Source organism: Myxine glutinosa, chromosome 2 (genome assembly GCF_964187855.1).
Source record: "Myxine glutinosa chromosome 2, kmMyxGlut1.1, whole genome shotgun sequence".
Classification (NCBI taxonomy): Eukaryota; Metazoa; Chordata; class Myxini; order Myxiniformes; family Myxinidae; genus Myxine; species Myxine glutinosa.
Genome location: NC_136262.1, coordinates 35264340 through 35277208, shown reverse-complemented (window position 1 = coordinate 35277208; position 12869 = coordinate 35264340). Strand labels below are relative to the sequence as shown.

Below are 12869 nucleotides of genomic sequence, written 5' to 3'. Positions count from 1 at the left end.
GATTTCCCAGTTGCCTTGAGGGCGCCTTTGCACAGCTTTGGCCGCGTGACTGTGACTATCATCCGAGCGGGATTCTCGTCTCGATTGGACATTGATCTGTCGATCGCTGGAGCGGATCGACGTTGGCTTGAAGCCGGGGATTTTTTTTTTGATTTTGTTTTGTATACTGAATCGAGGCTCGTGAAAGAGCTAACATTTACTTCACAAACAAATCAACCAGACAAACAAAATATATAAAAAGAGGGAGCGGAAGACAAGATAGGGAGAGAAGGTGGAAGCACACAAACACAACATTTGAGAGCAGGGAGATGTGTTGGAGGGAGAGGGCTTGGGGGAGGAGGCGTGGGAAGGGGGGGGGGGGGGTGGGAGAAGTATAAAACACAAGGACACCAAGGACTTCCCAGACAGAAGTTGGTATTTCAAAAAAGTGGAATTGGGGTGAAATTAGCGGGGGTAGAAAAGATCAAGGTTTTGGATGGGGGAAGATAAGAGATGGTGGTGAACAGCTGTTTTAAAGACCTGGAGGGTGGAGTGGGATTGAAGAGAGTGAGGGAGTTTGTTCCAGAGGCGGGAGAAAAGAGGAATGAAGGAGTGAAGGTGAGCAGAGAGTCTTGATTTTGGCAGTTTAAACATAAGAGGGTTGCAGGCAGATCTTGTGCGACCTGTAGGAATATTTGCGGGACAGAGCCCAGAGATAACTGGGGGGGGGGGCAAGGCCAGAGAGGAGTCGGTAGAAGACGGAAAGACCACCAACCTGCCTGCGGTGAGTGAGTGAGAGGCCCTTGGAGTTAGCTTCATCGCGGGAGATTCCAATGATTCTGAATGCTTTGAACAGCGTGAAGACGAGCTCGGTGTGAGGCAGGAGCACCAGCTCAGAGGGGAGAGCAGTATTCCATTGAGCTGCGGATGAAAGCCTTGTATGTGGTGAGGAGCTCAGGTGTGCCAAGGAAGGACTTCGCACGACGGAGGATGCCCAGTCGGCGACTGGCTTTGGAGGCCAGATTTGAAATGTGGTTTTCCCAGGAAAGATCATGACAGATAGTGAGACCCAAAAGCTTGAGTGACAGAACTTCTTGGAGAGGATTATTCAGAAAGTGGATGGGAGGGTTGTCCAGTCGGTCTTTCGGATTAGAGACATTGGGGATGTTCTTGTTTCACTCACTTGGAGCACAGTGAGTTATATATTATAAAACTGATGGTACCATCATAAGATATTGATTGTACTTTTGATTCATATTATTGTTGTACTGTTATTCTTGTGTGATCTTGATACAATATTTGTTTGTGAGTAACAATTGGTGTGGCTTCACCATTGATCTTTGACATACAGAATAACACATTTTTCTGCCGTGACTCCTCTCGGGGCTCGGAGGTACACCGTGACCACGGGGTCGGGGAGGAGCACGTAACATTATCACCAAGTACACAATGCCCAATGGAAAAATATTTGGTGGTGAAAACATCACACATGAGCCTCCTGGTCAGCAATACTGACGGTGGCTTAAATTTTGAATATTGATCTTCCCAACCACATCCAGTTTTGTGTGACCTTCAGGAGGGCATTCTCAGTGCTGTACTGTATACCAATTTGAAATCAGACTAGAAGGTACAAAATAAACAGCCCCATGGGGGACTGACAGTTATTTCCCCATGGTTTGAGAAGATTTTAAAATAAATTACCTGAATTGAGGCGAAACCCCCTTTTCAGCCTCTTATAGGGGGCGGATCCAGATGGGGAGCACAACCCTATGGAACCTTACTGTTCTTATGTATCGTACTAAATTTGGTCCATATCGGTCATATAGTTTGTAAGAACAATATGTTTTAGTGAATATGAGGGATTATGGGAGGGAGCCCATGGCCCCCTTTCCAGGGGAGATACGACCATGAGGAGCACAACTTAAGGTTAGGGATGGTCGCGATTTCTCGTGGAGAGTTTGGGCTGGATTTGTTTGGTCAGCAGATTTGGTCTGAGAAGAAGATTTTTGAATGAAATACCAATATTTGGGGGGGAAAAAAACCTTTTACCCCTATAATAGGGGTGCATCTGGATGGAAGCACAACCCCATGAGACCTTGTTGTCCTGATGAATCATATCAAATTTGGTCCATATCGGTCGGGTAGTTTGTGAGATGTTTTAGTCAAATGTTAACAGATGTATGTATGTACAGACATCGGGAACCAACTCTATGAGGTTATTTCAGAGAAATACTCCAAAATAACCAAAAAATAATAAAATAAAATAAAAACAGCAATTATTTCTCAAGTTGATTGGCAATTACACATTTTAAAATCTTGGAATGAAAGGGAAAAGAGAAACCTCTGAAATTTTGAGGATACTTAAATTAATCAATCGATTGTTTTCACTATAAAAGTGGGAAGAGAACTCAAATCAAGGTAACGACAAAAGATGACAAAACTGGATGAGTAAATAAGTCGATTTCTACTTACAGATGATTTAACTGTATCTTGACTGATAGGTAAGAAGTGATCAAAACAGAGGTGTTTGGAGGGGAGGAATAAGGTGTAAGGGCCCACAGCATGTTTGCTCAATATACTACAAATAATTGAAGTCTTGTCCTGAAACGCAGCTTCAAGTTGCTTGGTTAGTGATAGAGAAGGGGGCATTGGGAGAAAAAAAGAGGTTTTCACCCGTTTTAAAAGTTTATCAATGACAGTGAACAAACCCTTAACGTTGGTGAAGTTGCTCTCAATCTAGAATCGAGATACATAAATTCACGGCATTTGCTTTGATTCAGAGCAATGGTCCGTTGCTGTTTTGTTGTTTGATAGTTAGCAAGTAATATAGATTTCTTGTATTTTCTTTCGGGTAGTCGGATGGTCTAGAGGTACATACACTCTCCTCTAAGCTGTCTAGCCTGGGTTCAAATCCCGACCCAGTCATCCTGGTGCTTCATAGACGGGCAATTCATCAATATGTGTGTTGTCCATTGGATGGACGTTAAACTGGGTGTCCTGTCTGCCAGCATTAGTTGATGGATGTTAAACATCCCACGGTGTCCTTCCTGAAAAGCATGCGAGCGATCGCTGGCACCATGGCCAAAAAAATCCCAAATTCCTACCCTCACCTCACGTTTCACCTGTCCCAAATGAACGAAGTGCAAAGCGTAAACTTAGCAGATCATGCACAATAGTAGTAGTAGTAGTAGTAGTATTTTCTTTCAATTTGCAGTTATTTTGAAAGAATACAAATCGGCTTTTGACCAGGAAGAGCAATTGTCAGTTTTAGAGAGTCATATGTCAAGTGGACCAAATTTAAGGGTTATGCCTAAGTGTCTGGTTCAAATTGAAAGCAAATTCTTCAGGATCATAACAGCAGTGTGACACCGAAATGAATTGGATAATTTCTTGCCATAGTGTTGAATAGCGAATGCATCAAACCCTCAAGGAAATGCAGTCGCTGAGGTCACCAGAACCGAAAGTCGAACTCTGAGATTCTCAAAAGTCCACAGAATCGGGACATGAAATGTGAAGTCAATGAATCAGGGAAAGTTAGATGTTATAAAAAGAGCGATGGAAGGGACAATTAAACTTAAATGGGCTGGTTAGGGGCAATTTTAACCTGGCGATTATAAAGGGTTCTTTTCTGGTCATGAAACCTGTAAAACCTGGTCATGAAACCGGTCATGGACTTGATGGAAATAAGATGTGTGTTCCATCGGCGAATGAAGCAGGGAAAGAATGAATGAATAAATGCAGGATACATATGTGTCGTAATATACAAGTCCAGCTGTCGTGTACCTTTGTTCCAACAATGTACCTTTACTAAGTGAAATGATGCTACATTATGAACAATTTTGCTGAAGTGGATGAACAATGCATTTTCAAGTAGCAAATGCAGAGTGACATCGACACAAGGAAGCTGTGTAAATGTAACAAAACAATTTACATAGCTTCGACATCACCTTGTATATTTTTAATCCAACAGAAACAGCAAATGCAAAACAAAAACTACCCTTTGTTTTGATACAACATCCTCAGTTGGTGTTCTTTCACTCCCAACATTTTGGTTCTTACCTTCATTATCTCATCCAGGAGAGCAGATTTGATCTCTAGATGTTCAAAGCCACAGATGTACCCTGAGGTTAAAATCGGCTCCTGCAAACAATCAAGAAGAGCTGAGATAGCAAACAGCAATCAACTGCCTTATCTCGACTTCTCACACATGTGCATCAACTGATAAAAAGTACAGTTCAACCTTTTGAACCCTGAGCTCCTTGGACTTTCGGCTCCCCGGAGAAAAATCACTGAAAGTTTTAATTAGTTTTATTTCCGTTTTCTGCCTGTAAAAATGTTTCTCTAGCCCTGTAATTACAAAGAAATTATATTTTGAATCATAGATTTATAGCTTCCTTTCTTCTTTTTTGAGTTTATCACCAACTAGCAGAAGTAACCCGGCGTTGCTGGGTGGGGGAGGGGGGAGGAGGGGAGGGGGAAAGGAGGGGGTGAGGGAGGGGAGGGGGTGAGGGAGGGAGGGGGGGAAGGGGAGGGGGGGAGGGGGAAAGGAGGGGTGGGAGGGGAGGGGTGAGGGAGGGAGGGAGGGGGGGAAGGGGAGGGAGGGGTAGGGGGAGGGGAGGGGTGGGGGGCAGGGGGAGGGGAGGGGTGGAGGGGCAGGGGGAGGGGAGGGGTGGAGGGGGAGGGGGGGAGGGGAGGGGGAGGGGGGGAGGGGGATGGGGAGGGGGGGAGGGGAGGGGTGGAGGGGAGGGGGGAAGAGGAGGGGAAGGGAGGGGGAAGGGGAGGGGGGAAGGGGAGGGGGCGGGGGGGAAGGGGAGGGGGCGGGGGGGAAGGGGGAGAGGGAGGAAGGGGGCAGAGGGGTGAAGGGGAGGGGAGCAGGGGGAACGGGAGGGGAGGGGGGGAAGGAGGGTGGAAGGGGAGGGCGAAGGGGGAAGGGGACAGGAGGGGAGGAGGGGAGGTGGTAAGGGGAGGGAGGGGGAGGGGAGGGAGGGGAGGGAGGGGGAGGGGGAGGGGAGGGAGGGGGAGGGGGAGGGGAGGGAGGGGAGGGAGGAGGGAGGGAGGGGGGAGGGGGGGAGGGAGGAGGGAGGGGGAGGGAGGGGGAGGGGGAGGGAGGGGGGAGGGGGAGGGAGGGAGGGAGGGGGGGAGGGGGGGAGAGGGGGGGAGGGGAGGGAGGGGGAGGGAGGGGGAGGGGAGGGAGGGGGGGAGGGGGAGGGGAGGGAGGGGGGAGGGGGAGGGGAGGGAGGGGGGGAGGGGGAGGGGAGGGAGGGGGGAGGGGGAGGGGAGGGGGGAAGAGGAGGGGAGGGAGGGGGAAGAGGAGGGGAAGGAGGGGGGAAGGGGAGGGGGGGGGGGGAAGGGGAGGGGGGGGAAGGGAGGGGGGAAGGGAGGGGGGGAAGGGAGGGGGGGAAGGGTGGGGGAAGGGGAGGGGGGGAAGGGAGGGGGGAAGGGAGGGGGGAAGGGGAGGGGGGGAAGGGAGGGGGGAAGGGGAGGGGGGGAAGGGAGGGGGAAGGGGAGGGGGAAGGGGAGGGGGGAGGGGAGGGGGGGAGGAGGGGGTAAGGGGAGGGGGGAAGGGGAGGGGGGAAGGGGAGGGATTATTCTCAAATGCGCTAAGTTAAATATGAATTAAAATATGGATCTCATCATCGGAGGTCATTTTTAGGTAGGCCATGTCCTTCCAGGCCCAATGGCCATGTCTATGCCAAAAATCAAGTATGTGAGCGAGTCTGGCGGCGAGGACGGAACATCACGTGATCGCTCTGAGCGAATCAGCGAGCTGCTCTGGCACAGGCTAAGATTCAGTGTATAATGTTCCTCGCTGAAATGCGCTAAGTTAAATATGAATAAAAAATATGGATCTCGTCATCGGAGGTCATTTTACGTAGGCCATGTCCTTCCCAGGCCCAATAGCCATGTCTATGCCAAAAATCAAGTACGTGAGCCTCTTCGTTTAGGAGTCTATAGGTAACACACACACACACACACAAACTGTGTTTTATTTACTATATAGATAGTCTACTTTGTGGTGCCAGTTAAACCAGCAGTTATTGCCTGGCTTTCCGATTAACAAGAATTCTCCACAAAAACTTCCCCCGGACTTTCTGAGCAATTAGCGGTGACGCAGACCGAAGATTAGGTGTAATATAACGGAGCCGCTAATTGCTCAGGAAGTTGCTTGTGATATGTTTGTAAACAAGAGAAAATTAGCCTTGGACCATTATAAAACGAGCTACGTTACAAGCCTTAGACCATGGGGAAAAAAATAATTAAATAAATAAATAAATAACCAGCCACCAGGGTATAAAGGGTTAATTAATGAAGCCAAAATTGAACCAAATCGAGCTCAGATTCATTAAAATACATTCAAATTGTGAAAGAGCCAGAACATAATGTAATGGAGCAAAATGGAAAGGGGAAACACCAACAGCAAATGTGAGTATCAAAATGTGAAGATGTGAGTGAGATCAAGGGGTGGGGGAAAAGGACACATGGTGTGAACAAGCTGAAACACAGAAAGAAGAGGAAGGGGAAAGTGGGAATGAAAAAGAAAAGGAACAAACCAACAACTAGAAAATAAAAAGGGGTGAGGGACAGGGTGGGGAAGGGGGAGATGGGAGGCTAAATCACAATAACCTGGAAAAGGGGTGCACTTGAGAATGGGGTTATTTTGGGTAGAAGTTATCATCAGTATTGATAGGGATGACAAGGGGTCGTGATGAACTGCTTTCTTAAAGCTGAACATACTGGAGGAGTTAGTGCCACAGGTAAGAGAAAAGAGGAACAAATGAGTTGAGGTGAGCAGTGGACCTGGATTTTGGAGTGTAACAAGAAGAGGGTTTCTGGTAGACTGTGTGCACCTTCCATAAACCTGGGAGGAACAAAGCCAAGAGAGAGTGAAAGACTAAAAAGGAGGTGTCAGAATACAGAGAAGGCACCAACCTCTCTGCGATATGAAAGTAACAGGGCTAGGCACAGCTTCGTTGCTGGAGATTGTAATGATTTTGAGGGGCTTGCTTTCCACGGTACCATGACCAAGAAGGAAGGGCAGGATGTGAGGCATGGGGGAGTCGCAGCCCAAATGAGAGAGCAGTACTCCATCAAGTTGTGAATGAAGGTCTTGTAGTTTGTCAAAAGATCAGTTTGGTCAAAGAAAGACCTTGTATGACAGAAGATGCACAGTCGGCAGCTTTTTTTTTTGCATACAAGATCGAGGCTCATGTAAGAGCTAACATTAATCACAAAAATACAGACACATAAAACATATAATAAAGGGAGCGGGAGACAAAAAGAGAGAGAGAGGGGAGAGAGAGGGAAGCACACAAGTACCGAGGGAAGCACACAAGTACCACAGTAGAGAATAGGGACATTGGGAGATCTGTGGGAGGGAGAGGGCTTAGGGGAAGGAGGTATGGGAAGGGGGGGGGGGGGTGGGAGAGGTATAAAACACATGGACACTGCTAGGACTTGAATTGAAGAGAGTGAGGGAGTTTCTTCCAGAGGTGGGAGAAAAGAGGAATGAAAGAGTGAAGGTGAGCAGAGAGTCTTGATTTTGGCAGTTTCACCATAAGAGGGTTGCAGGCAGATCTTGTGCGACTTGTAGGAATATTTGGGGGACAGAGCACAGACAGAGCTGGGGGAGCTAAGCCAGAGAGGAGTCGGTAGAAGACAGAAAGACCACCAACCTGCCTGCGGTGAGTGAGTGAAAGGCCCTCAGAGTTAGCTTCATCGAGGAAGATTCCAATGATTCTGAAAGCTTTGGTTTCAACAGCGTGAAGCCGAGCTAGGTGTGAGGCAGGAGCACCAGCCCAGAGGGGAGAGCAGTATTCCATTGAGTTGTGGATGAAAGCTTTGTATGTGGTGAGGAGCTCAGGTGTGCCAAGGAAGGACTTCGCACGATGCCCAGTCAGCGACTTTGCATACTGGATCGAGGCTCATGCCCAGTCAGCGACTGGCTTTGGAGGCCAGCTTGGAAATGTGGTTTTCCCAGGAAAGATCATGGCAGATAGTGAGACCCAAAAGCTTGAGTGACAACTTCTTGGAGAGGATTGTTGAGAAAGTAGACGGGAGTGTTGCCCAGTCGGTCTTTTTGGAGAGACAGAGTGAGAGTGTGAGATTTGTCAGGATTGAAAGACATGTTCCACTTGTTTGACCAGTCTGTGATTTTGTCCAGGTCTGCAGAGAGTGAGGAGGCTGCAGACTGCCAATCTGAGGGATGAGGTAAGGAGCGGCAGAGATTGGAGCACCTGCTGCCAGCTGACTTTGGAGGCCATCTTGAAAACATGTTCTGACAAAAAAATATCATGGCTGATGGTGAGGTCCAAAAGTTTGAGTCACTTAACATCTTCAAGTGGTTTGTTTAGGACGTAGATGGGAGGGTTTACCAGATGGTCCTTTCGGAGAGAAAGAATGTTTGTGAGATTTGTCAGGATTGAAAGACATATTACAAGTGTTGCACCAGCTCCTGATTCTACCAAGGTCTGCAGAGAGGGAAGAGGTTGCTGTCTGACTATCTTAAGGAAAAACATGAAGAAGGATAACGCTTAAAGAAGGATATAAAGCCTCAAGGAGGCATGACCAGTTTACTCGAGGGAGGGGCGAAGGGATGGGGGGTGGGGGGGAGGGGATGGGGGAATATGAAGGGCAGGGCATCATCTATTAAGTGATGAAGATGGCAAGTAAGCCACTCAAGTGTTCATAGATGCGGCCTCTCTCCTGGGCGAGCTAGTCCGTACAGATGCTCTTGTACATATTGTGCATCAATGCAACCTACCTACAGAGGTGGTGTGAACAGCAGTGTTTGCTTAGTACAGTCCGTGCCTAGCCAGAGATGTATCCATTTATCATTGCCAATGCCAACAAGACAAAATATTGCATACCGCTCCTTTCCTATGCCATCTCCAGGTGCTGCATAAGGTCATTGCCGGGCACCAAAGGTGGCTCGGCAATGACGCACGCTGAAAGGGAGTACTCAGTTTTCACTCTGGTTGTTTGTTTGTTTGCTTTCTTGTTGTACACCGCTCCTTTGCTGTGCCATCTCCAGGCACTGCATAACGTCATTGCCAGGCACTGAAGGGGCCCCGGCAATGACGCACGCTGAAAGGGCGTACTCAGTTTTCACTCCGGTTGTTTGTTTGTTTGTTCTCTTGTTTGTTTGTTTGTTTTTATTGTTTGTTTGTTTGTTTTCTTGTTTGTTTGTTTGTTTGTCTGGGCGATATCTCAGCCATAATTTGAGCTAGGAAGCTGAAATTTGGGCACAATAGTAAGTACTTTGTCAAAAACGGTGTTTTTTGTTTTTTGATTAATCAATTTATTGATTCGTTAATTATTATCGATTAATTAAGTACTTATATATTTCCTTTCTCTTCTGGGCATTATCTCGGGCACCATTTGAGTTAGGAAGCTGATATTTGGACATGCCAATGACCAAGTAATTTGTCTGTAAAGGGTATTTTTGATTTATTGATTAATCAATTAATTATTCAATTAATGACCTAATGAATTAATTTTTTTAAGTTACAGATACGGATGAAATGGTGGTGGTTTATGTATTCTATTAGCCAATTGATTAATTATTTGATTTTTTATGATTATTATTTTTTATTTTCATTATTAATCATTTATTTATTTTCTTTCTCATCTGGGCAATATCTCAAGCACGTTTTGAGCTAGGAAGCTGATATTTGGACATGACAGTGACCAACTGTTGTGGCTATAAAGGAATCTTTTGATTTATTGATTAATCAATGAATCGATTAATTAATTTATTGATTAATTCATTAATTATTTGATTTTTTATTAATGACTTATTTAGTTAAATTTCTAAAAGTTCCATCTTCAGATGAAGCACTAGTGGCTTAGTTATGCTATTAGCCAATAGATTAAGAAAATATTTCATCATAATCTTTTATTGATTTTAATTATGCAATTAATCAATCAATTATTGTACACCTGTCCCTCCCAATACAGTCTCTATGAGCTGCACGGCGGTATTGCCAGGCACTAGAGGCGCCCCGGCAATGCCGCGCTGGAGGATATTTATTTATATGGCATGAGGGTGGTGTCCTTTGAATGTATCTGTACTTGTTTCCTTTCTCTTTTGCTTGGATGAAGGGTAAAGCACGAAATGGCAGCTTGTCTTTTATTCACGACGGATAAATTACCATTTAGCATATTTTATTTCTCATTTGTTTTGACATTTACTGTATTTCCACCCACGCAGATCGCTAATTTTGTGATGAAATTAGCGATTACATTCTTTCTATTTGTCAGGATCCATGTATCCATGCAACAAGAGTAAATGTGTAAGTCAGTCTCATAAGTACCAAACCAGTGTGCTCCTATCCATCATCTCTCACCTCGGGATCCAAGTTACGAAACACGTACATCCACGTTCTCTCCATAGCAGCAAAAAACTCCGGGTCGTCAGATGCCCAGCACACATCCCACACATCCTTTCTCTGCAGTGAAAGAATTTTCCCACAAGAATCTTTGGATGCACCTTGAGACTCCAGCTCCATGAGGGTTAGCAAACCGGCAGAGTCTAAAATGGCCAAGCGTCTGGAATAAAAACGCCATTAAATAATTAGAGCATACAAGATGGTTTGCTTCAAGGTAATGGCAAAATCTCCAGTACAGCACAAGACTTACGAACAATTACAGTTGAGGAAAATTCTGCAAGGTTGTTGGGAGGTGGTGTAAGCTCGCTGGAGCTCCATTCCAGGTAGGATGAAATGCATCAGAGTGCCAGACCCCTGCGCCTGCAGACAAACTTCTCACATGGATTTGTCATCATTAAAAACACCTGCAGCATTTTTCATCACCAACATGCTGTGGTGCCAAAGTAGGCACTCGGAAGAGATGGACATAGGGATGACAATTATGTGGAATATGGTATGGAAAAATTTATGCAAAAGGAACTAGAATGGCACTCAGTAGAGAGCATACCTCCACCAGGCTGAACAGTTTACGTTTTGTACCCCACTGATAGGTCAGATCTGGATTCGACATCATACTAAAATACTCAATTTGGTGTCTGTCTGTCTGTCTAACGATTTTTGACCGTCATACATTCGGTCGTTACTTATCCAATCTCAACCAAACTTGACAGGAGGACGAAGGGTCACACAATGAAGGTTGTAGCAAATTCATTTGCCCCCCCTCCCCAAGGGGGTTTTCTCTGCCAATGGGGATGCATGTTGAGGTGTATATCCGTGTTAAGATAGCTTTATCGTGGCGATTTTCCAAGGCTGCTTCTAATAACAAAAGTAATGATAATATCATAATATTAATGTTATTCCAATCAATATTAATACTAATAATATCCCACCTCCCCAAGGGTCTTTTCCTCCTTGAACAAACACCATGCTAACATGTGTAAACATCCTATCATGCCGTTTTCGTGGGAAGACCTCTACCAGAAGTAAACATATAAACCACAAACACGTATGATTACCTTTCTTAAACAGTCGCTAATGCTGTTTAACACTAAACTGAAATAAATTGGGAGGAATCCGGACATCATTCAATGCTTATCACATTGTCGAATGCACCCGATCGTAGATCTATTGTAGTCTATATACCCCACAAGGGTTAATAACATGACCCTTCCTGCCGCTAACGTGGAGTTCTTCCAAGGAGTTTTTCGTGGCGTATTGCCAAAGCCGCTTCTCATTACAAAAGTAATAACAACACTTATGATAATAGCATAATATTAATGATATTATGAAACAATACCCTCACTCCCCAAGAGGTTTTGTGACTTGCGATATTGCCTCCCTCCATCATTTTATCAGGATTTTGAATGGTGAGCCACGGTCTCATCTTTTCAATGACCTGATCTAACATAAGTAATAGTAATAATAATTGGCAAGAGTAAGGATAATAACATGACTCCCCCTGCCGCTCCCTTACTGAGCGGGTGTACTGGTGAACCAAATCTAATCGGCTTGTTCTTGTCACTTACCCAACTCGTCCACCAGGTTTTGACATGAGTCGTCCACAACTTTTTTAAATATCATGCAACATATCGTTTTTGCCACGATCACTCATTCGTGAAGAATCACCTAAAAAAATGAAAAAAATATCTTATCCGGATCCATATTTGGATCCTCACCAAAATCGGACCTCACCATATTCGGATCCTGACGACCCGGATTCGGATCCTTGTCATACACCAAACCTGTCCAACCAAGTATCATCCGAATCCGTCGTGGAAGTCTGAATGGACTTCCAACTGTTATTGAGATGTCTTTCTCTTGAGAGTAGGCGAGCTATCGCCGGCATCTTGTTTTTAATTTGTTTTTCACTTAATTTAATTCTCAGGATTGATAAGGGTCATTTGTTGTTGCTGTTTAAAGGCAATGGCAAAACTCCAATGATGGTCTCTTCCCACTAATTGTTTAAATCCTCACGGATCAATACAAAGACACCAGTTCTTATAATCTTCAATGTATTGCTCATGGTTGAAGCACTCCAATTTGGATGTGATTGCAGAAATACTTCAAAAATAAATCTTTCATCAATCTGCATTATGGGTTATAGCAATTGTGTGTTTGATGTGCTTAGGAATACTTATAGAAATAAAGCTTACATTGATAATCTGCGCAAGGAAGAAATACAATATTTTTAAGGTATTGAAATATACAAAAGGAAAATGAAGCTGTTTTGCCAGACAAGACCAGAAACCCAGTAGGTGCCAGTATGACGAAGACACCATGTCTGCACTCCTTCACCTAAGGCTGCTTATCTTATATGGCCTGTGTTGAAATGTTAAACAGATGTTCTATCGTGTCCATGGGCGCCAACTTGTCTCAAACCCTTGACCCCTCATTCCTCAGTCTGACTCCTCGAGGCTCCAGGAGACTTTCCTTTGTTCGCAGAAATACTATAAAAGGACTGAA

General features: G+C 45.2%; 1 protein-coding gene across 5 annotated transcripts in view; it reads right to left on the bottom strand.

Annotated features, from left to right (window-relative positions):
* The window catches only part of WDR35 (WD repeat domain 35), a 192075-nt gene that overhangs the window by 28707 nt on the left and 150499 nt on the right, over positions 1-12869 (bottom strand). For all 5 annotated transcript variants that reach the window (XM_068108360.2, XM_068108362.2, XM_078773176.1 and 2 more), the window contains 3 exons: positions 10618-10727; positions 10326-10527; positions 4039-4119 (listed from right to left, as the gene is read on the bottom strand). In XM_068108360.2, the coding sequence (XP_067964461.2) occupies positions 4039-4119; positions 10326-10527; positions 10618-10727 (393 nt within the window). The remainder of the gene's footprint in view (positions 1-4038; positions 4120-10325; positions 10528-10617; positions 10728-12869) is intronic.